Below are 24,299 nucleotides of genomic sequence, written 5' to 3'. Positions count from 1 at the left end.
TCTTAAAGTTGCCAAGGTTGAGAAACACTGGTTTAGATGGTTTTAAGACCCTTGGTATAGATGGTTTCAAGTCTGTTTTACAGATGGTTTTGTAGATGGTTTTAAGATCCATTGGTATAGATGGTTTCAAGTCTGTCTAAATCCTCTAAGAAGCAAATATCCATATTTGATTTGTCACTCAGAAGCTGGTGATAGTATAAATTGCACCCTATTTTGGATTGCGTCAGCAGACTTAAGTATGTACTTGTTTGTTTTTTTTCCTGTTCTAGAAAGGTGGGCTTCATCTTGGGGCTTGATTGTGCATCTGATTGCATCATAAACTTGCAGGTTTTTTAAAAGCGATGATCCGTATAGTTGAAACTTGTGTTGAAAAAAACCAAACTTCCACGTAAAATAAAAACGATGTAAAGCCAAACAAGTATCTTAGCTGTTGTAGAGTGGTAGCTTAAACTGAAATATAGACCATGAAGTTCCTGGTTTGAATCTTGCGTCTGCTGTAAACTCCCAGGTGGCTTTAAGCAAATCGTATGCCTTGACTCTCATTAGAAAACTTAGAAAGCCACTAAGAATGAAAACTCCCTAGAACTGCCTTGCTCTATCAGGCCAGCCCTCATACTATTTTGTAGCTTGAAAAAAAGAAACTCTTGACAACAGGAACATTTCATACTGGTGAGCTAAATATGATGCGCTGCTTTGCCAAATTTGGGCATCAGAATGGTCCTTTTCAGCTGGGCAGTTCTTGCACCCCCCCCTTTTTTTTAAATTTTTTTAACGAAATAAGTCCTGAAATGAATGCATTGAGGGAGTAGACAGGCTTAAAGGGCATTCATTTTAAGTAAAACCCCAGAATGGTCGCTAAATGAACGTAGGTTTAGGACTACCTGTAAAGAGGAAAATCTGGATGGAGGCGGGAAGGCTGGGTAGACCTGTTGTTTGGGGTCAAAAAAGGGGAGGCATTAAAAAAATACTTACTTGGGAAACAGAATGAGAGAGCAAAACGGATCCCCTTAGATAGACATGTCTGATGGATAAAGTATCGCCAAGATGTTTTGAAGCTTCTATGGGGAATGTGTGTCCTGCACATGCTAACACTCCCATAATCCCTGGTTATTGGGTTGATGTGATGGGAGTTGTCCTGGTTCTTCAGGACACAGAAGGACGATTCAGAAACCTCCAGGGTGTCTATTCTTTTTTCTTCAATCCTGGGGACTAGCTGCTTGCTTCCAGCAGCCAAATGAACTGCCCCATGAACCTTAGATACCTGTAGGAGCGGTTGATGCTTGAAATGGCCCCCCCTGCCCCATAACTCGCAGCACAAGCTTGGTGGCGTGCGCTCCTGTCCCCCTTGCAAACTTTCTGTGCCACCTCCTGTTTCTGGCAATTGTCCTACAGAGTGCAGTCCCAGGGGGGTGAAGCTTCCTTGGTTTCTCTCTGCCAGCCCCACCCCAGCTACACATCCCCACAGTGGGAGTGGGGAACCTTTTGCAGCGCCTGGTAAGAGACAGCAGTCCGCTCCTGAAAGCAGGCGGGGGGGTGCAGGAGGGCGGAGCGGGCGAGCCGTGTCTCCTGCCCGCTCTTGCTGATGTGGCCTGAAGCTCCAGGCCCTGCCCAGGCGAACTGCTGACTCCCGGCTCCTTCAGCCCTTCTGGTTTCCTCTGTGGCTTTGAAGGCGTTCAGCTTCCTCTTTTCTCAGTCATCTGGCTGGCAGTCACCCCATGAATTCTTTCCCCGGAGTTCGCTGGTCCTCCGCTCAGTCTTTTTTTAGGCGCTTTTCGTGGGCTGGGGACTTTACTAGCCAAATCAGAAATCCTGATAACATTGTAAGGTGCCAAAACAAACGCAAATCAAATAGCTGTGGGGCTCCTAAAAGGCAGTGAAGCTGTGTCGCAAACGGACGATTAACACAAACATCCCATAGCGAAATTCAGATTAAACGGGGAGTGGGTAAAGGGGGTCAGGAAATCCGTGTCCTTAGCAGCTTGAGAAAATTTGTTCGGGTTATTTGCTTGGTGGCCTCTCTGGTGAAAGAAGATGGATTCCGATGTTGAAAGCCAGTCGATGCCGGATGGCTTTCACTTTATTTTCCCCATGCGCTGTGATGATTTTTTTGGCTGCTCCCACCACGTATGGATTCCTCTTAGGCAAAGGCATTTAGAGTCCAGATTGAAGTCCTATTTGGAAGTAAGGGTTTGCTTTCAAAATGTTTCTGCTGAATAGCGTAAGTCGATTTTATTGGCATCCCACTGAAAAAACAGGAGGCTGTGGGGTCATTGTTTTAATGGTGCTGCTCCAGGATATATCAGGAAGTGCCATTAATTTTTCATTGATAATTATTTTTATTAATTGCTGTGAATCCATAACAGCGTTAGATGAATAAATAGGTGCCTTGGCATAAGCAGATCTGCTGGTCCAGACCAGTCAATTAAAGTTGGGGGTGAGAGAGAGATGACCGACTACCTTTCTGGGAGTCTCTACTCAGATATTCTCCCCCACAAGTCTACAGGTAGTCCTCGCTTAATGACCATTTGTTTAGTGATGGTTCAGACTTACAACAATGGGGAAAAAACCTACTTGTGACTGGTCCTCACACTTATATCGCACCATTGCAGCATCCCTGCAGCCATGTGATCACGATTTGGACACTTGGCAACTGGTTCACATTTATGACCATCGCAGCGTCCTGTGGTCACACGATCGCCATTTTTGACTTTCCCAGCCAGCTTCTGGCAAGCAAAATCAATGGGGAACCACATGATTCACTTAACCACCGTTTGGTTCACTTAACACCTGCAGTGATTTGCTTAACTGCCACCAAAAAGGTTGTATAATTGGGTCAGATTCGCTTAAGGATCGCTTCGTTTAGCAACCAAAATTCTGGTCTCAGTTGTGGCTGTTAAGCGAGGACTACCTGTACAGCTGTTCTCCTAGTGGGGAACAAGATTGCTAATCTCTTGGTGAAGCTTTCCAACGGCAGGTGATAGTTTTCTGATTTGAATACCACATTATCCTATTGCTTTGTGAAATGAGATTCTGGACCCTGTAAGTGGGCCAAATCTTGTTTTGGGGCCACGGAGAGAATTTTAAGAATCTTTCTTTCGGTTCTTCCTAAACTTCAGTTCCATCACGTCCATGCAGAGCTTCATCGTTGTTTCTCAACCTTAGCCATTTTAAGAGGTGTGGACTTCAACTCCCAGAATCCCCCAGCCAGCATTGCTGGCTGGGGGATTCTGGGAGTTGAAGTCCACACCTCTTAAAATGGCTAAGGTTGAGGAACACTGCCTTACATAGTCTTCTCATCTTTCTCTTTGAGGATCTCGTCAACTCCATTCAGCCTCCACTTCCTTGTTCTTCCTCCTCTTCGCTGTCCTTTCAGATATTTGTTTTACAATTTGATTCTCATTCATTCGCTCCGTATGAACAAACCGCCTCAGCGTACATGGTTCCTACAGATGACTCAACTTAGTATTTAACCCGTGTTCAAGCTCCAGGCTCCTCAGCCAAAGGCCAACAGGTCAGCCTAAAATCGTTATGACTTCCTACTTCCTGGAAATGATTCTAACCTTCTGGGCTGGAATATTCTCTTCTGCCCGTTCTACCGAAGGAGGACATTTCTGCTTCCATTTTTGTCCAACTTGGTATGTCCTATCAAAGCAGAGTGTACTTAAGTATCGTCAGCTACCACAGTTAATTTAACACCCTGGCTTACGAAGCTGGCTTGTTCACAATAACTGTAGTTAAGATTAATCACAGTCTTCTAGGTTCAGTTGACTGCTGGGAAGGGTCGGAAATCAGCAACTAAATCAAATGTGCTTTGTTTTGTGTCTTACTTGTGCGTGCTTTTGTTTTCTCTGCATTTGCATCATTTCCTAATACAGGTAGACCTCACTTAACCAATCACAATTGGGACTGGAATTTTGGTTGCTAAGTGAAGCGGTCATTAGGCGAATCCAACCCAATTTCTCGACCTTTTTTGCAGCGGCTGTTAAGCGAATCACCACAGTTGTTAAGTGAACCACATGGTTGTTAAGTGAATCATATGGTTCCCCGTTGATTTTGCTTGCCAGAAGCTGGCTGAGAAGGTTGAAAATGGCAATCACGTGACCATGGGACGCTGTGATGGTCATAAATGCGAACCGGTTGCCAAGCACCCAAATTGTGATCACGTGACAGCAGGGATGCTGCGACAGTCAGAAGTGTGAGGACCAGTTGTAAGTCAGTTTTTTTCCAGCACCGTCGTAAGTCCGAACCATCACTAAATGAATGGTTGTTAAGCAAGGACTACCTGTAAACTGGTCTTTTCAAAAGGAAGAGGAGAAAGAGGGTTGCTAAGAGGGGGTGGGAAAATGTGACACTGATTTGTTTTTTCTTTTGCATTTGCTGCGTATCAGCCTTGCATCTCAGCGACGGCTCTTCTCTCCTTTCCAGATCCGGCTGAGGTGCCAGAAAGGGATTCCACCTTCGCTGCGCGGCCGGGCTTGGCAGTACCTCTCGGGCGGCAAAGTCAAGCTGGAACAGAATGCTGGGAGGTTTGATGTAAGATGCTTTGATGAATAAAAGAAGAAGGGGAGGCTTTTATTTGCCTGCCCTAAAATTGCAGGGTGGTGGTGGAAACTGGTCACCCGTTAGCTAATAAGGAGGCAAATAAGGGACAACGCTGCTTCACAGAGGGAGGTGTCACCTTCAGGCTGTAGGGTTATCTACACGAGGGGGCCACACCAGACATCTTGCTAGATGTATTTCTGCATCTAATATTTGAAAAAAGGTGTATTTCAAAAATGCAGAATGGCAGCGGAGGTGGGGGGAGGAGGGTAGAGAGTGAAAGTTAAATTTTCTTCCCTGGTTGCTCTGCCGATGTGACAAATGTCCCCTTCCCACGGCTTGCGTGTTTTTGCAAATCTTTCAATCGGCCTAACGAAGCCATCGCCGTAAGCCAGGTTCTGCTCCAGCCCCACTGACTCCCCCCCCCGGCAAAAGTGCTGTTTTGTGTATGCTGTTTCCATGTTTTCAGAGCAAAGTCTGCCAAGGATGTTTTTCATGCTGTGCTAAAGAATAACTGAGCCGTTGGAACATTGCGTTCTTAACAAAGAACCGAATGGCGGGTTTTGGTCTTGATGGAAATACCTTTCTAGATTCAAGAAACTAGGAATTTTCTTACCTGTGCTTTTCTGGTTGTGGCTTTAGCTCCATGCTCATCTGTTGACCCTCCCTCCACACACTTTCTTCATCCCTTCCAGTCTTGATCCATAAGCACAGATTACAAAGCTCTGGTGCTACACCTGGTCCAAGTAGTCCTCATTTAGCAACGGCCTTCTTTAGTGACCGTTCGCAATTACGACGGTGATGCAAATGTAACTTTACAACCAATCCTCGCATTTACGACCTTCTCAGGTCTGTAAAGCAAAGGAAAGCTGAAGTCAGATCAGAAGCACGGTTGCGGTTTCACTTAGCAACTGCTTCACTTAGCAACTGAATTGCCAGTCCTCATTGTAGTTGCTAAATGAGGACTCCCTGTGGAATTGGGTACAGTTGCAGTCAGTGTGGTCAATGTATAATAGGAGGTCAAATTCCATGAGCTGCCACTTCTGTGCTTGATGGAATCTCTGCAGATTCTTTTGAGGTCGGTTGGTTCTTCTCTGGTTTTTTGAAAGGCATTAATGACAGAGCTGAAGTATAGAAGCAAAACACCTGTTTGGCACACAGATGTTCCTCCCTTCAAGACCTCAGCTGTCACTTAGAACCTTGGCAACTTTACAATGCCTGGATTTTGCATTGAAGTCCCAGAATTCCCCAGCCATAAAACGCCAGCAGTAGATACACCTGCAAGCTAATCAGGCAGCCCATCTTCTCCCTTTCTTTAATGAAAGAGAGAGATCCTCGGTGCTGTGGGGCAGAAAGAGGACTGGGCCGTTTGGGAAGAACCACCCTTGGGACTTCTGAAATTTCTGTATTGGAGTCTTCCAAATCCTATCATATAATAATTGTTTTTGATTTGCAGGAGCTGGACGTGGCCCCGGGGGAGCCCAAGTGGCTGGACGTGATTGAGCGAGATCTCCACCGGCAGTTTCCATTCCATGAAATGTTTGCTTCTCGGGGAGGCCACGGGTAAGCGGCCCTGTCCGTCCCCTGTGTTTTTGTAAATGCTCCTTTCAAAACGTGATGGAGTCCTCTAGTGTGGAGAGCGATTCAGGAGGGATAAGGGGAAGACGGCCTTTGCCTGGCTTATAATCAGACAGTGGAGTTTGCAAGCCAAGGGTTTAGAAGGCAGCTGATCCAAATTCATGGCAGCTCAACCGGTCAGTGGCTCCTAGTCTTCTTTCCAAGCCTGTAGGCACCATGTCTTTTAAGGTCAGTTTTAGGAACCCAAGTGCAGGAGTGCAGCTGAGTCCCTAGCTTGTGCGTGACCCTCCCGTTGATATTTTACTGGTCAGTGTGGGCACAGAATGATGGACTAGACCAGTGTTTTTCAAACTGGGCAACTTTAAGATGGGCGGACTTCAACTCCCAGAATTCCCCAGTCCACCCATCTTAAAGTTGCCCAGTTTGAAAAACACTGGATTAGACAGCCTGGTGACTTGATCCACTGGGTAGTTTTATGAAGGTGGGGGCGATGGTCCAAACACGGCATCTTGCTGGGGAGGAGGCTTTGTCGTGGATTGACAACCTTAACAATGTTGGGTTTAGAAAATTCTAAGCCGATGCTACTCAGCTCCTCTTGACTGGGGCTTGTGAAAGATTTCAAGGAAGTTCCCTGCCTGAGGTTCCCAGGCAACCCTCAAGATTCTGGTTGTCCTGGCCACTTAGGAGTGGCTGGTGAAGTAAGAGTGCAAGTCTCAACATGCTGGGCAATCTTTGTCCTCCTGAATTGTAGTTTCTTGCCATTTCAAACATTGGTACCCTGCTACTCCACGCATACAGTTCAAGTGGCTTTCAAGAAGAAATATTAATACACAACCCCCCCAGCCTAGCATTAAACAGAGCTGCAGGTGGAAACATCATAACAACTAAGATTTTTTTTTTTAATGAGGAACCCATGTAATTTGAATGGCATTACAGTAGGCAAGCAGTAAAATCCAGCCTTTCGAAAGAAGAAATCCCTTTCTAAACATTGCACCAAAAGGCCAACATGAGGATTCAGTTGTGGGGAGCTTAAGTGTGATGATGGAAGAAGACTTTGGGGTTTGAAATTGAAAAGGGCTTTTTTGTGCAGCTTCCATTTATGTGTTACTTGGAATCGCGGCGTGTAGATTATTTGCAAATAGCCATTAATGACTTGGGGTGGGGTGAACACGCCGGGCCTTTCAGATTGAGGTCCCTGCAGCATGGCTTTGGACGAGAGACGGTGTGAGCTGCAGTCCAAAATTTCTGGAAAGCAGCAGTTTACTTTTGCCTGGTTCAGATTAGGAAAAAAGCAGAAAATAAGACCGGCAAAGAGCTATTCTGGGAAACAGCATGAAAATGACATAGGCTGTTTAGCATAAGCAAGAGTGGGATGGGCAGAGCGACTGATGCTGAGTGGACCTGGGTGAGTGCTGAATCTTAAGGAACAGGATGATGGAATTGTGGCAGATGACTCAGTGAAAACGCCCAACATGTAAAAGTGAAGTCTCCTTCAAGCTGAGCTTGACTCCTGATGAGTTCATGGGCCCACCCTTGAAGGTTTTCTTGGCAACAGTACAGAAAGAGTTTGCCACAGTTGCCTTCTGAGATGCTTTTTCAACTTCCTGCTCCAGCCTATGTCCCTGGATTTCTTAGTGGTTTCCCATCCAAGAACTAGCTGGGCCTGTTCCTGATTAATTACTGAGTCCAGGCAAGGCACTGTTAGATGGGGTGTTTTTATGAAGATCCCAAAGCGTTAGGAAAGGAATTAGAAAAAAATACTGCAATACGTTAATTCAGTGTGTCTCAACCTTAGCAACTTTAAGACTCGTGGACTTCAGCTCCCAGAATTCCCCAGCTAGCTATGCTGGCTGAGGAATTCTGGGAGTTGAAGTCCATGCATCTTAAAGTTGCCAAGGTTGAGAAACACTGCCCTAATGTATTTATAAAAATCATGTTACAAGCCCTTACCTGAAACCTTGGAGTACGTTTCATGTGGTCAGTGTGAGGGTGTGTGTGTGTGTGTGACCCATCCAAGATCCAGTTCAAAATGTTGGTTCAGTTCAAGGAGCATCTTGGTTCAAATTGCTGCTTTGTGGAGTCAAATAATTGTCCCTGTCCCCTCTCCCTCCTGGTGTTTGTTTTGTTGTGTGCTTGGTCCAGATTTTAGACTGTTGTATTGTCTGTGTGTTGCTACATGATTTTCTTCATTTTTCCTTTTCGATTTACTGTGTGTTTATGCTGTAGGCCACCCGGAGTCACAGCGTCTGAGCTGGGCAGCCTTATAAATCTTTATTTAAAATTTATTTTAATTATCTTTATTTACATATATGTTATTAATATAAATATAAATAAATTTATTAAAAAGCAAATAAATACAGAAATGGGGTGGAAACGTATGTGCTTACGTGCAAACCTATTAAATTGTTGAACATACTGGAAGGCCTTGGGTTCAGTCTGGGGCAGCCTTTGATTGTTCTGCGATCCCATAATTTGGTTCTGATGGACACCTTGGGTCGACCGCCTTCTCAGCTGGTCCTTGTGCAGCCCCGGTCAATGCCCTTTTTGTAAGAGGCCTCTTTGGGACCGCCCTGTAAGAGAGGCCGATCTCACCCCAATTTTGTGGGCGGATTGGGGCCAGTTCTCTAAGGGCAGGGGATCTGTGGGGCCGCTCCATGGCTTGGACCCAGAACTTCCAACGTTGGAGGGCCGTCCCAGCAACTGGGCACACCAGCTTCTTTGCAACAATCTGAACTTTACTGTGAACAGTTGATCTCCTCCTGCCTGACCTTCCCACCTCTCCCTTCCACGCTTTGCTTTTGTTTCTCCAGGCAGCAAGATTTATTCCGGGTCCTGAAAGCTTATACGCTGTATCGGCCAGAGGAAGGGTATTGCCAAGCCCAGGCCCCGATTGCTGCTGTGCTGCTGATGCACATGCCTGCCGAGGTGCGCTAGGATTCCCCTGGCAGACTCTCCGTTTGGTCTCCTCTCCTTCTGGAGGTGGCGCGTGTCCTTCCTGTCTCTGTCCCCGTGTTTCTCAACCATGGCCACTTGAAGATGGGTGGACTTCAACTCCCAGAATTCCGCAGCCAGCATGAACTGATCCTTTTCTTCCTTCCCACTAACTTCTAATTAACTAGACCAGTATTTCTCAAACTTGGCCACTTGAAGGTGTGTGGACTTCAGCTCCCAGAATTCTGGGAGTTGAAGTCCACTCACCTTCAAGTGGCCAAGGTTGAGAAATGCCACTCTATCCAGAGGGCCGCTGCTTCTGGCTTTGCTAGCCCGTACAGTCGTTCTCTAAGCTAAGGGTGAAAATAATCAGAGCTGGATTTCCTGGCGTAAAAATAAAAGCTTGTGGAGCGGGTACAAAGAATTCCGAACAGGAGGGAGGCTGTAGCGTTTCAGGAAGTTCAGGCGACAGAGACGGTCTTCAGGCGGACCTTGGGCTTTTTTTCAAGACCCCACCGTTAGACAACACACACACACACCCCGTGTCCGGTCTGGCATGCCTCCTCTCCTCTTCCTGCCTCCCTGATCCGGAAGCGGCCTTCAGAGGCGCTGGAGGGCCTCTGTCCTTGTAGCTCTGGTCCTGCCTTTGGTCAACAGCTGTTGGACTTTTTGAGAAAAACATGTGTGTGAACACAGGTGGGCAAAGCCTTCAGGATTGCTGAACCAGGCCATCCTCTCCACGTGGTTTGGGGGGATTGAAATGGGGGCTGTGGAGGAGCAGGGATTTGTGGGTGAAGCCCTTCTGGCCCATCTCCCCGATGCTGCCTGGCAGGACGTTGCGTAGGGTTGTGTAGAAGGGAGAAGATGCAGCAGATCTGTATCTGCTTCCCCCTGGCAGAGTTCCCTTGGTGGGAGGGTGAGGGAGGTGCTGATGGTAAGTCCAGCTGGGCAACCCCCTATTCTCCTTCCGCTCCCCCTCCCCAGGGCAAGCTTAATCCTGCCAGGCTAAGCAGCCCCGGGCTGTGGAATGACGTCTTTCTCTTTGTCGTCTTCTTCTCAGCAAGCGTTCTGGTGCCTAGTGCAGATCTGTGAGAAATACCTTCCTGGCTACTACAGCGAGAAGCTGGTGAGTGTTTCCGTGAGGCCACCACGAAGGTCTGCTGCCGTGCTGTGCTCCGGAGCGCGAGGAAGAAGTGGAGCCACAGGGCAGGAGCCGGGGGGCGGACCGACGGCGAGGCGGTGCCAGCCTGGTCCAGGATCTCCTCTCTCCTTCCCTGCAGGAGGCCATTCAGCTGGATGGCGAGATTCTCTTCTCGCTGCTGCACAAAGTCTCCCCGCAGGCGTACAAGCATCTCAGCAAGCAGAAGATCGACCCCATCCTGTACATGACAGAGTGGTTCATGTGCGCCTTCTCCAGGACCCTGCCCTGGAGTTCCGTGCTGCGGGTCTGGGACATGTTCTTCTGCGAAGGTACCGGGGGTCCCCCTTCGGGCGTAGTGGCCGGCCTTTGCAGAGGGAATGCCTGCTGGTCATCTTTGGGGCAGGGCAGATACCTCTGGGGAAGGGTTGCCTCTCGCTGCCCAGCACTGGAGTCGTGGCATCTGGCGGGCGGACCAAGTAGGACTGCTCTTTGGGGGAATGCGCAGCCCCCCCGATATCCCATGAGCCCTTGCATCAAGGTGTAGTGGGCTCCACTGCTTGATCTGCCCTTCCCTACTGCCCAGCTAGCATCAGGTAGGTGTTTGAGCAGTTCAGCAGGCATGTTTTACAGCTGCCCGGCAGTAACTTTTACCAATATGGCATCTTGTGCTTCTGGACACTCTGCCGCTCCCTCTCGTTTGTCTGGAGGACTGACTGGGTGGGCCTCTTGATCCAGTTAGTCCTTTGTGCACCATGGGGGGCCCTTCCCCGCCTTGGGTGTGCTGTGTAAACCCAGCCACTGTGCTTCTGGCTGGCAAGTGCATTTCACCAGTGTGCAGGTCCCGCTTACATATCCTTCTCCTATAGTTATGGAAGGTGGGATGTTGAGGGCATGTTTCTCAACCTTGGCAGCTTTAAGCTGTGTGGGCTTCAACTCCCAAGATTCCCCAGCCAGCTTTGCTGCCAAGGTTGAGAAACACTGGTTTAGGGAATTGCTTCATGTCTCCTGGCTGCCCCCTGGTGAATGGCTTTGTAGTTACAGCTTTGTCCCGCACCATGAGGTGCACCATGAGGACCATGTCCTGCCCGGCGTGGGCTGTAATCCATGCAATTCTCTTTGAGTCCCTCCTAATGCAGCTCACCAGGTCCTGTGAGGGGGCAAGATGGTTCCAGATCGACTTTTTCTAGATTTGGTCCCCGTGGCCTTCAGCTCCAGACCTAATGTGTTCTTTCCAATCCACATTTCACTTTTCAGGGCTTGGCGTGGGAAAACTGCACAAAGAGACTGCTAGCTTGGGTGAAGGTGTTCTTCTGGGGGCGGGTTGTAGAAATTTGTACAAGCATCTTCCATTTCCATTTCCTTGTTTAGTAACACCCTTGGATTTTCCTACTGAAAACCTTCAATTTTGAATTGAATCCTTTGAATCCTTCCTCAAGATTCAAGGACTAGATCTGCACCGTGTATTAAGCCATAATCTGATGTGCTTGTTTGTAGTTTAGAATGTGTGAATGCAACCACGGTGATGGGAAATAATAGTTTATGGCTTAGTGTATTGTGTGAACTCAATTGTGGCTTATTCAGTAAACCTTGAATAAGCAAATGATGGCTTTACATAAAGTATGAACTCAAAATTTAGCATCACTGTATGAAAGAGAACAAGGGTAGGAAGACTGAGCCTATTTTATTGGATTTTTACAGATTTTATGATTGTAAAATGTATTGAAAACCTATTGGTTCACAGAGTAGTATTTTAACAGTATTCCAGCAATTTTAGATCTGTGTTTTAATCTTCAAGTAAGTTTCACTTAGTGGCCGCTTCATTTAACAACAGAGTTGCTGGTCCCAATTGTGGTCACTAAATGAGGACTACCTGGACTCATTTAGTAATCTCTTCTTTCTTCTCCTTTTAACCTTGGCATTGCATTTCGTAGTGTTCGGTGTGAATTTGTGCAAAATGCTGGTTAGTGACCAAATAAAGGATTGGATTTGAACTTTAGCTTTCAACTCTCCTCCCTGCAGGAGTCAAGATCATCTTCCGGGTAGGCCTGGTGCTTCTGAAATACACTCTGGGTTCTTCCGAGAAGCTCAGATCCTGCCAAGGGCAATACGAGACGATGGAACGGCTGAGGGCCCTGAACCCCAAGATCATGCAAGAGACATTCCTTGTGCAGGAGGTAAAACCAGTTCAGCTGGGTCACACTCTCTGTTCTGTTGTACGTAAAGCCTCTGATTAAAGTCAGAAAAGCTGTAGAGCTGGGCGCTATACAGGTAGTCCTTGACTTATGACCACAATTGGGACTGGAACTTCCATTGCTAAGTGAGGAGGTTGTTAAGCGAGTCACACATGATTTTGTGAAGTTTTTTGCCATGGTCCTTAAGCGAATCCCCACAGACATTAAGCGAATCTGACTTCCCCCATTGACTTTGCTTGTTGGAAGCAGGCTGGGAAGGTTGCAAAGGGTGATCACGTGACCCCAGAATGCTGCCGCCGTCGTAAGTGTGAGCCAGTTGCCAAGCACCTGAATTTTGATCATGTGACTGCAGCGGTTGTAAGTGCAAGGACTGGTCATAACTCACTGTTTTCAGCACCGTCATACCTTTGAACGGTTGCTAAACTAATTTATTTATGTTAGCCAGTTTGGTGTTGTGGTTAAGGCTTCAGGCTACAAACTGGGAGACCATGAGTTCTAGTTCTGCCTTAGGCCCAAAGCCAGCTGTCTGACCTTGGGCCAGTCCCTCTCTCTCAGCCCTAGGAAGGAGGCAATGGCAAACCACTTCTGAAAAGCCTTGCCAAGAAAACTGCAGGGACTTGTCCAGGCCGCCTCTGAGAATCGGACACGATTGAATGGATTCAAAAAAATGTTTTAAAACTTTTTATTAGCTTTTTAAAACTTTTAATGCTGACTGTGGATGTTTTCGTGGTTGTTGTAAACTACCAAGAGTCCTTTGTAAATGCAGCAGGGATGGAAGGGAATGGGAATGGGAATCTGCTTTCCCAGAGTGGCTTTTACCAAGGCTGCCCTCTGCTGGAACAGCCTTTCTGCATTAGGCTTGTCTTCTCAACCCTGGCGAAAATATGCACAGGACCAGCTATTTAAGCTTTCTCAGGTTTTAAGGGACACATTTTATTCCTTAAGCCCCCAGCCTAAACAAATGCCCCCCACAAAAAAGCAATAACCCTAAGAATTGAACCTCTTTTAGTTCCCAGGCAGGGCATAATTCTGCCCCGTGTGCCCCCCTTCCTCACTGCTTGAAGCAAACACTCACTTGAGGCTGAGCAATTCAGAATGGAAAAGGTAGACTTAATCACAGGTGCACAATTCCATCCCATGTTTTTTTATGCATCGCAACGCAACGGGCCAGAGCTCTTGGTTTAAGCTCAGAACGTGAGCATCCCTCTTTCTCTGCGTGGTGGACAAAGGCGCTTGGGAGCAGATGCCTCAGAACCTGGGGGAGCTCTGATTGCACTGTAATGGTGGCCCCTTCATTTTTTTGACCAACCCAGAAGACAGCCCCATTTGGGATGGAGGTGGCGGGGAAGAGACGCCCTTGTCGTATGTTATTTCTGCAAGGTTTGCAGTAACCCAGTGTTTCTCGACCTCGGCAGCTTGAAGATGCGTGGACGTCAACTCCCAGAATTCCCCAGCCAGCCGTGGGAATTCTAGGAGTTGAAGTCCACGCACCTTCAAGCTGCCGAGGTTGAGAAACATTGCAGTAACCCCTTCACAAGGCTTTGGAATTCACTGAAAGTGACTGGGGTGTAGGTAAGTCCTCAGACCATTAGGAAAATGGGGAACGGGACAATATTTGGAGGCAGAAGGAAGCTCAGGGCGGGTAGACACCCTTCTCACCATGATTTATATCCTGGCGCCAGTCCTTCTGGTGTCTGTCCAGGTTTTGGGAAACACCCAGATGCCCACCTATTTGCTTTGTTCCTCCTAGATCATAGAGTTGCCAGTGACAGAGCGTCACATCGAGCGGGAACACCTGATCCAGCTGAAGAAATGGAAGGAGACCCACGGGGAGCTGCAGTGCAAGTCCCCTCCCCGCTTCCACGGCGCCAAGGCTATCCGGGACTCCGAGCCCTACTCCCACAAAGCCTTGGAGCCCTCGCCCTCCATCATTCTGCCCCCCGGCACGGCCCTCTCCCCCAAGGGCCGCAAGATCAAGTTGCAGAAGGGCCCCCCCAAAGGGCCACTCATCAGGGGCCACCAAGCCAATGGTCCCATCCCTGAAGAAAATGGATCTCAGACTCTGCTGGAGCCCGACTCCTCCCTTCTCCACCAGTCCAAGGAGAGCCTCAGCTCCCGGGAGAGTGAGGACACATACCTGTAAATGGGGGGGGGGGGCTGCACTTTCCAGACCACCTCCCTCCCAGTCCTCAGGCCAGACTGTACCAGTGACTCCCTGGGTAGGAAAGTGGTAGCTGGGATTGTAAGGAGGGGCAGAAAGATTTGTCGGGGGGCAGTGGGTGGCCAAGGGAAGGCGTCCCAGATGCCTTTGGCACCCCCAGTTGGGAAGGCTGAGGCCAAGAGTGCCCCTGCTGTCCTCCTTATGGTGGGGGGGGAGGTGTTTCTGAGGCTGGGAGGCAGTGGGGCGGCCCTCCTTGCCTTTAGGGAAAGTTTGATTGGCCAGAACCATACAGGTATAGAAACGCGGGAGAGGGGTGTGGCTACCTGTTCACCGTTAAATTGCAGGTGTGGTTTGGCTCAGCCTAACACCACCAGCACATCTTCTGATAGGAATGCATGGAGGTCATCCCCCTAACTCCAACCCTGCCCTTCTCTCCCTCGGTGGACAGAAGGGCAGAGGCGCATTGATTTCTTGGCCGGAAGGGCTTGTACCCGCCTTCCATGCATGCAGTTGCCTTTGCTCTCGGATCTTACATTCCAGTCTCAATCAGAGGAGCAGCCGGGCTTCTCTCTCAGATGCTACCTCTCTCAGCCCCTTCGCTACGCCGGTGACCTCCAAAAGCGTAAGGCTACCACTGGCTCTGTCACGCCAAGCCTGTGACGGGCATTGAGGTCTGTCTGGAAGTCCCTGGGGAAGGGCGCCCAAGGCACCTGTTTCTCCTGCTGAGGTTCTCCAGATGAATGATCGCGTGTCCCATGGGGGACCCTAAGTTGAGGGAACGGCGTTCAGTGGAGGCAATAATTCCATGTGTGTTCTGTCTTCATAGGAACAATTTGACTTGGCTGCTGTTCTTCCTCCTCCTGTCTGCACGGCCCCCTGGGACCGTTTCCTCTAGCAGAAGGGGAGTCCAAGACATTAATGTTTCTACTCTTGCTGATAAAAGTCAGAGAGTTAGAAAGAAATGCTATCCAGCTAGTCTTGCTGTCTTGACCGAATTCCCATAGGCTGTATGTACCAGAAATGCTGGATTCCCCAACCCAATTCTGGACCAGAAGGAACTCCGGCAGAAATCCGATGCCTGTATTCTCTTGCAAGTGGCTTGGATTCCAGCCTGTCTTCTTGCGTTCCAGGGCTGTGATTTTCTCTTCAAAGAGCAATCCATTTCCAGGACACTAAAATCCCCTGTTTTGCCCGTCTTTAGCAAAGCGGCCACAGATAGAGTTGGGTCTTGTTTTTGCCAGCATTGGCAAAGTTAAAACCGAGCTGCTCCTGCTCCGAGTGGCCTAGCCTCTGGCGCCATCTCTCCATTGTGTTAAGGCCCCTCCCTGAAACGATGGGTTCAGGCATGCAAAATGCTACCCCCCTGTCCGTTTTTTTAGCCTGTTGCCGGCTGAGCTTCAGCCTTTTGTATTTCCAAGGCAACAGTAAACTGACGCTTCCATCCTTGCACAAAGCAAAGTTGGAGTGGGGGGAGCTTCTTATGTAGGAAGTGCAAGAAGAGGCTTCCCCCCCACCTGCCCCCCCCTTTTGTGGCATAAACTTGGTTTGTTGGGGGAGGCACAAAGGAATACTTGCCGTTGTCTTTTCTGTTGGCAAAAATTGAAGTGTGTATCTGGGGAAGGGCACGGGGCGGGGGGACACGGTTCTGCCCTTCCTCCTCCTGTGCCAGGTTATGGCTGACGGTGGGTTTTGCATATGTGGATTTTTTTTTTTTAAATCAATCGCTGAAACTGTTTTGTACAAAAGGTGAAATAAACCAGAATTATGTAAATACGGTGTGCCATTTGACTGGTTGCCCTGGAGAAAAAGAAATGTTGAGGATGGATCTTGTAAGAGGAAAACCATGTTGGTTTTTGGTTACCAGACGTCAGGAGGGATCAGGCTGACGGGTGTTATTAAAAGGCACAAGTTTTTGCGAGCTGCACCTCACTTCATCAGATGCATCTCAGGATCTCAGAGTAGCCTTCTTGGAAAAAAGAAACAGCAGCAGCACAATTGAGCAGGGACAAATTGCTGAATTCACATACTATATACAGGTAGTCCTCGGTGAACAACCGTTCATTTAGTGAGGGTTCAGACTTACGATGGTGCTGAAAAACCGACTTGCAGCCAGTCCTCACACAGCCGTTACAGCATCCCTGCAGTCATGTGATTACGGTTTGGGCACTTGGCAACTGGTTCGCGTTTATGACCATCTCAGCGTGCCGTGGTCATGTGATTGCCATTTTCAACCTTTCCAGCTAGCTTCTGGCAAGCAAAATCAATGGGGAATGGGGTGATTTGCTTAACGACCACGTGGTTTGCTTAATGACTGCTGCAAAGGTCGTAAATCGGGTCAGATTCACTTAATGACCGCTTTGCTTAGCAACCAAAATGCCGGTCCCAGTTGTGGTCATTAAGTGAGGACTACCTGTATGTAAGTTTTCAGGCCATTTCAGAAGGTCTCAACGAACACAATGGGTTTTAATACATTCCAATTCTTAACAAGCTACTTGTAATTTGCCTCACTTTCAACCTTCATCTGCCTGACCCACCTGTCTTCCTCTCCTTTCCCCCGCGATTCACCCCAGTTTAAATCCTGTATCAGTCCAGCCACTCCCTGCATCTGATGAAATGAGCTGCAACTCAAAAGCTTCTGCCTTTTAGTAACAGTTCTAAGTCAGAAAAGGAGCCATCAGACTCCTGATTTTGACTTGGGTTGGTAATCCTTATCTGAAGATCAGTGGGCAGGTAATGGGAAGATGGAAGTTTCTCTCTTCAGGGGGTTTTCAGCTGATCCTGTCCAATGATCTTGCAGGGCAAAATCCTCCCCAAAACTCCCAAATCAAAGGCAGAATATAAATCTAACAAACAAAGACATGCTTAACCAGGCCTGTAAAACACTAAGCAGCTTCATTCAGACCTTAGTTTTTAACCTTGGTTAGGGGTGTTCTTTGTGGCTTGTGAGGTCGGTTGGGTTGAGAGAGAGTGGCTGGCCCAAAGTCACCCAGGAAGCTTCGGTGGTCAAGGATGGACTTGAACCTGGGTCTCCCCAGTGCCAGTCCATACCTTAACCACTACCGCACCCTGCTTTTCTTGTGCGAATGCAGACCCTAAGCGATGCTGCGATTCAGTGCTTCCATTTAGTCTGTAAAAGGCATGCCCAGATGCGCATTTCAAAAAGCAAGCCAGGCCAGAGCAAAAAGTGAATATGAGTGGAAGTAAGGAGTCATTTAGCTTTAAGGAACGTTAAATGCAATTAAATGCCTTTTGCACCTCCAAAAGGATACAGTGGCGCTAGAGAGGGTTCAGAGAAGGACAGCTGAGATGATGAGGACAGCTTGGTTGTGAACGCTGCTCCACAGAAGAAAAAGGGTGACATTTGGGGCTTTTTAGGCTAGAAAGGAGGCAAACGAGAGATGTGATTGAGGTGTCCAGCATTAGGCATGATGTGGATAAAGTGGACAAGAAGCTATTTTCCCCTTCCCAAATGACTAGAACCAGAGATCACTCAAAGGCATTGAATCCCAAGAGAACCAGGATAGACAAAAGGAAATATTCTTTTACACAAAGCAGAATTCAGCTCTGGAATTCACGGCCATGAGATGTGGTGCTGGCTGCCAGTTTCGCTGGCTTCAAAAGTGGGTTGGACCAATTCAGGGACGTCCTGGGGATCCTTGGTGGTGGGGGGGCTGCCTCTGAAGGCCATCTGCTGGGAGGCCGCTGGGCTTCCTTGGGCAGCTGGCGGGCCACTGGGAGAACAGGCTGCGGGACGAGATGGGCCGGGGGTCCCATCCAGGACCAGGCCTTACGTTCTAATATTCGAATGATTCGAATGATAATCACTTAGCATTGAACTGTTTCCCTGGTCCCTCATTTCAAATCGCAAGTCGGTGGCAACTTTGGGAAAGATCCTAGAGGCCAAGCTCATTTCTGCCATTGCCTGCAGGCTCCAATCTGGGTTACTCATGGGTGCTTTGAAGACTGTTAGGATTCTTAAATTCCTGGATCTATTAGGACGTCTGCTTTCATGGGCTGCATTTGATGTCTGTTCTCATCTGTTCTGCCTGAATAAAATATCCATTCTGATGGCCCACTGAAAGGATGGGAAACAGCTGTTGCTGCGGGTGTGATAGCAATAGCAACCCCAACCCCAAATGCCACTATGCAGAGCAGTTCTCCCTGCCCTTTGTGCTGCGTTTTAACGCTGACCCTTGTGAAAAGCTTAAGGGGGGTTGGCCTGTGAGTGGTCTAACACAGTCCCAGACCAGCAGTTTTGCAAATGCCCAGAATTTCCCACTTTTTGCATTTTGTAGGTGTGAGTTTCTTCCTAGGCTGAGCATCCAGTCCACACCCTGGGAGTCAGGTGCCCTGTTTTCACTTCCAGCCTAATAGAAGGATAGGATTGCTCTGTTCCCAAAACCCTTGCCTGCAGTTTTGTTATAGTTATTATACAAGGCTGGTTTAGTCTCCCCCGTTAATTTGCCGCAACTCAGATTACTCATGCCACTAAGACATCATGCCACCTGGCCTGGGGCAGGGAGGAGAAGAGTCATGCCTGGGGTTGGCTAGTGCCTTGAAGTACCCCTTCCACACGAAGACTGAATGAGCTGCAGCCATCTGGACTTTACTTTTATTTATGTTATTAACAATATGTAATTTTATAATGCATTTTATATATTTATTGTTTTACTGAGTATTCTGTTGTAAACCACCCAGAGTCCCTCCAGTGGGAGGAGATGGGCGGTGACAAATTGGATAAATCGAATGAATGAATGAATGAATGAATGAATGAATGTTGGGGGTAGTCCTCGCTTAATGACCACAATCGGGAACGGAATTTTGCTTGCGAAGCAAAGTGGTCATTAAGCAGATCCAACCCAATTTGACAACCTTCTGTGGTGATGGCGGTAGTGATTAAGCAAATCACGATTGTTAAACGCACCACGTGGTCGTTAAGTGAATCACACAGTTCCCCATTGATTTTGCTTGCCAGAAGCCAGCTGGGAAGGTCAAACTTGACAATCATGTGACCACGTGATGCTGTGACGGTCATAAATGTGAACTGTTTGCCAAGTGCCCAAATTGTCATCATGTGACTGCAGGGACACTGCAACGGTCGTAATTGTGAGGACTGGTTGTAAGTTGGCTTTCCCAGCACCATCGTAAGTCCGAACCATCACTAAATGAATGGTTGTTAAGTGAGGACTACCTGTATTGCTTTGGTTGGCTCAGCTGTTAATGCACTTCCAGCCCATTGGGGCTTATTTGAAAAATGGTGGCTAAAACAAACCTGATCTTGGCATGACGTGGCAATGGGACCGTTCTCTCCACCCTATTTTCTTAGCGGGGTCAGCGATCAGGAGTGTTTATTATCCTCTGCACTGTGGCAGGGCATGTAGCCTTGGCTTTATCTTTGCCTGCTCTCTGTCCTTGGCCCTCCTTGCCCTCTTGACTGAACGAATCCAAGCTGCTTTCACAGCCCTCCTTCCTCCTTAGGGAACCTCAGCAGAACTCTGCCGTTGCTCAGGTGCTACTTAGCTCTGCTGGGTTGTGTTTTGCAGCTGGCTGACCAAATGTCACGGGCCAGAGGGGTGCAGGGGAGATAATAACGCTCCTGAGATTTGGTCTGGTTTGTCTGAGCAAGAATCCCTAGCACCAGACTTGATCAAGGCTTTGATTTCAAGCCAGAGACTCAAGGACAAAGCTGAACATTTGCTGAAAGCAGATACGGGGATAAATTCCTGGTGTTTCCCAGTATGGTGATTGGGAACCCTGGAGGCTGTAGTCCAATATGTCAGGAGGGCATCATGTTGGGGTAGCTAAGTCTAAGATGCCATGTCTTGGGAAAAGTTCCTAATTAGTTGCTTCCCATCTGCCATGGTTTTTCTTTCCCCTTTTGAGAGTCCAGGCTTCAGGGGCTCAGCAACTGCACTGCCCTGGGGCAAAACTGGCCCTCTTGAACAGTCCAGTCCTCCGTGGTCAATCTGGAAGCCTAGAAAGGAAACCACACTTTGAAGCAGCCCAAGAAGATGCAGTTTTCGCAGTTCTCGGTCACGTTTGGTGGGAGCGGGTAGAGTAACATGTCCTCCAGATGGTTGGACTACCGCTACAATCTCCTGCCAGTCAGGGCAGGCTGGGGATAATGGGAGCTGTAATCCAAAAATCTGGAGCGTGCTAGAGCTGGGAGGGCTACAGTAGCTGAAATCTTTATGAACCTGTCTGTGATGAGGGTGATTAGAAAGCAGGGTGAGTTAATCATGGAAGAAGGAGAGTTACAAAGGATTGAAGGAGCAATAAGTAACCCATCTTAGTTTAACCTCCTACTCTGGATTATTAATGATTGTCAGGGATTAGGGGAAAGGGTGCATCCACATCCACATCCAGGAAGGTGGGTCCAAAGGAAACTCAGGTTTTTCGTAGAAAAGCAGTTGTATGGCAGATGAAGACTAGAAGGGAATTGTGGAAGTTCTGTTGGATCAGGCCAGGATGCTGTTGAGACCTGTCTCCTGTTTCCAAGAGTGGTCAGTCTGGAAAAACCACAGGCAAGGCCCAAGAAACAGACCCACACCTTCCTTCTCGATGCCATCCAATATTCAGAGTACATAAAAGGGTGCTTCTTTCATTAGCATGGCTAAAAGTTGGTGGCGGCTTCTCAGTTCTTGGACAGCTTTAATGGCCCACCTTTCCTTGAAGATCGTTTAGATCAGCGTTTCTCAATCTCAGCAACTTTATAAGACGTATGGACTTCAACTCCCAGAATTCCCTATCCAACATGGGTAGATCTCAACTCCTGGAATTCCCTAGCCAGCCTGCTGGCTGGGAATTCTGGGAGTTGAAGTCCATACGTCTTAAAGTTGCCATGGTTGAGAAACACTTCACTAGATTGAAATGGAGTTGGGTAGCTAGATACTGTCTGAATCAAGCCAGCAACTGGCTGGCTAGGTATGGTAACCCAAAGTTTTAACTGAGGTTGAGGGTTCAACATATTGTGCGAATCCAACCTTTTGAAAGAGCAGCTGCCCTTTTCCCAACGGACTTGTCGATAAAATTCTTTCATTCTTCTTGGGAAGACTTTGAGGAATACCCTGAATTCGTTTAACCATTTTGCTGGCACAGTGTGTGAAGTGGGGCAAGTTACAAAGATTTTGGTTTGTCTTGGCCATTTTGGAGAGTTCGTGGTTCTTGGTCCTGTGTGAACCCTGAGAAGAGATTCATTTAGTAATTGTGCCATATGAAGAGAGTCAATAAATCAATGAATAGTTGATCAAACTAACAGAGAACGTGTCTTCAACAAGAGTACTGTTGAGTTAATCATTAGGAGGTTGGAGGGAGATATTCTGGCAAAATATTTTCCATCACCACCAGTGTTGATTAACTTGCAAATGGATTGTGTTTCCTGATTTGAGAATGCGTTTGTATTCCTAGGAATGGATGTTGATATTTTTAGGAGCTTGAGAGGGATTGAAAAATGCGATTCACCGGTGGGAGAAGGGTGGCTGGTTGGTTTTATTTTTAGTTTGAAAAATTAAAGCAGCTTGCAAGACACATGTTCTTCATGGTCATTTATGCAACCCCATTTTCCAGTTGCAGGACGCAGTAAGCCATAAATTAGCCATTCGTGCTGGGTTTACATATTACATGCATGTGGTTGTGGCTGTTTGTGATTCAGCATTTTGAGAGTATCGTCTGCATTATAGGAGAAAAGTGCCTAATTCTAATTCACCTCAAACTGAAAGAAGGAGAGGGAGAAATAGCTTATTTTCAGCCACACATTCACATCATATTTAATAGAATTCTAAAATTTATTTCTTTGGGAAAGAACTGATAAAAATATCTGGCAAGTTGATCCTACAGTTGTCTTCATCACTTTGCCCAAAGGCCTTAAGGGGATTTTTTTAAAGTGAATTTCAAGAATGCAGCTTGTTTTTAACTTTTCTGATTAAAAAAGCAGAAATGGTGTTTTCCATCTCAGGTTCTAAAATGAGAGACAAACTTGCTTTCATTGCCATTCAAAATAAAGTGGTTTGGAAGTTTGGATGTGGGAAGGTTGAACAGACTCCTGAAGGGGCAAGTTCCTCCACGTAATGAAACATCTGCTGGAAAAGCCCTTTGCTTCTCCCCACCACCGCAAGACTCCCAGCAACCAAGGTGGTTTTGGGACAAATGCAATTTCCCCCAAATTTCCCCCAATCTTTTGAATTCTGGAATTTTGACAAAGTGGAATCCAGCTTCTTTCGAGCAAGGATAGGTCAAATAGAGCCTAAGATCTAGATTTACTGTAACTGGAGACTCTGTTCAATTAGCTGCTTTCTACTTCATCAACTTCCCATTGGTAGCTGCCTGTAAATTTCCACAAAATTTGCCACGGGGCTGAAATTTTCCACTGTCAGGCTGCAGAAATGAGACCATCATTTTTACTCTTGTTTTAAATCTGTGACCCTGCCAGAATCTAGCTTTGGGGCAGATGATCAGGGCCCTGTGTGGGTGAAATACCCAAATACCCTCTTTTTCCCCAGAAAAGAGCATTTCTTGCCAGACCTCTCACTTCACTGTTTAATATTACCTAACAGGGCCGTGCAACTTGGAAAATGACGGAGAAGCGTGTTCTAGGAAGGCGGCCCAATTTTTTACAGGTTTGCACACCTGATCTATTCCGTTCCAAAGCAATGCAGAACATGTGAAGGGGAATCCTGCCACAGACTCCTGCTCTGCATTTATTTATTTTTTTTCCACCTTGGGAGAGCTTTCAACCGTCCCTGCTGAGATTCTTGTGATCCTCCCATTTGCCATGGAAAACTTTACAGATGAGCTTATGTGTTTTTTTTCCTCTGTTCTGAAATGGGCACGCCACCACCCTTCAACGGCTGATCAGAATTTGCAGCAGTCTGCAAAAGACTTAAAGCAAAGCAAATCTTGTTTATGGGGCTGGTTTAGCCTTGTTTGTGCAGTGTATCAACTCCCTAAATCGGAATATGGCTTGCTAGGGTTTGAGTTATATGAATCCAGCCCCTGGGGATTTCTAATCCAATACAGGTAGTCCTCACTTAATGACCATTTGTTTAATGACAGTTCGGACTTACAGTGGTGCTGAGAAGACTGACTAGCAACCAGTCCTCACACGACCATCGCAGTGTCCCTGCAGTCATGCGATCATGATTTGGGGTCTTGGCAACCAGTTCGCACTTATGACTGTCACAGCATCCTGCGGTCCTGTGATTGCCATTTTCAACCTTCCCGACCTGCTTCTGGCAAGCAAAGTCAATGAGGAACTGTGTGATTCGCTTAATGACCACCACAAAAAAGGTGAAATCAAGTAAGATTTGCTTAATGAATGCTTTGCTTAGCAACCAAAATTCCAGTCGCAATTTTGGTTGTTAAGTGAGGACTACCTATATATGATTTCAGCCACATGGCCTGCATAAATTCCATCATGACCATCTTGGATTTTATATTTTATATTTTATATTTTATATGTTATATGTTATATTTTACATTTTATATTTATTATATTATATTGTGTAATGGTTTTTTTATTTATTGTATAATGAATATTTTATTTATTGTAAGCTGCCCAGAGTCGTCATTGAATGAGATTTAGGTGGTGGATAAATTTAACAAATAAATAAATAAACCAATAAAATGATTGCCCATTGGCACAAGACTGCAGGGAGGAGCTGGAGGCACACCGCATATTAAGCCAAGGTTTAAGCATACTTTACTGGACAACCCACAAGTGGCTGGGTCCACTCAACTCTTTCTGCTCTAAAGCCAGGTT

The 24,299-nt window shown here is 47.2% G+C and overlaps 1 protein-coding gene across 2 annotated transcripts in view; it reads left to right on the top strand.

The window, feature by feature from the left end:
• Positions 1 to 24,299, top strand: part of TBC1D10A (TBC1 domain family member 10A) — a 470,628-nt gene that overhangs the window by 16,865 nt on the left and 429,464 nt on the right. Inside the window, exons 3-9 of one of the 2 annotated variants that reach the window (XR_010068738.1) lie at positions 4,426 to 4,533; positions 5,996 to 6,102; positions 8,928 to 9,042; positions 10,109 to 10,174; positions 10,329 to 10,518; positions 12,209 to 12,363; positions 14,132 to 14,656. Coding sequence is in view for 1 of the 2 variants with exons in the window: in XM_063315378.1 (XP_063171448.1) it covers positions 4,426 to 4,533; positions 5,996 to 6,102; positions 8,928 to 9,042; positions 10,109 to 10,174; positions 10,329 to 10,518; positions 12,209 to 12,363; positions 14,132 to 14,524 (1,134 nt within the window). In the remaining variant the exon portion in view is untranslated. Of the gene's footprint in view, positions 1 to 4,425; positions 4,534 to 5,995; positions 6,103 to 8,927; positions 9,043 to 10,108; positions 10,175 to 10,328; positions 10,519 to 12,208; positions 12,364 to 14,131; positions 16,314 to 24,299 lie in introns of those variants that run through there. The other variant, XM_063315378.1, reaches the window with a different exon arrangement.

This window comes from Candoia aspera, chromosome 15 (genome assembly GCF_035149785.1).
Source record: "Candoia aspera isolate rCanAsp1 chromosome 15, rCanAsp1.hap2, whole genome shotgun sequence".
Taxonomy (NCBI): domain Eukaryota; kingdom Metazoa; phylum Chordata; class Lepidosauria; order Squamata; family Boidae; genus Candoia; species Candoia aspera.
This window is presented reverse-complemented; position numbering and strand designations above follow the sequence as displayed.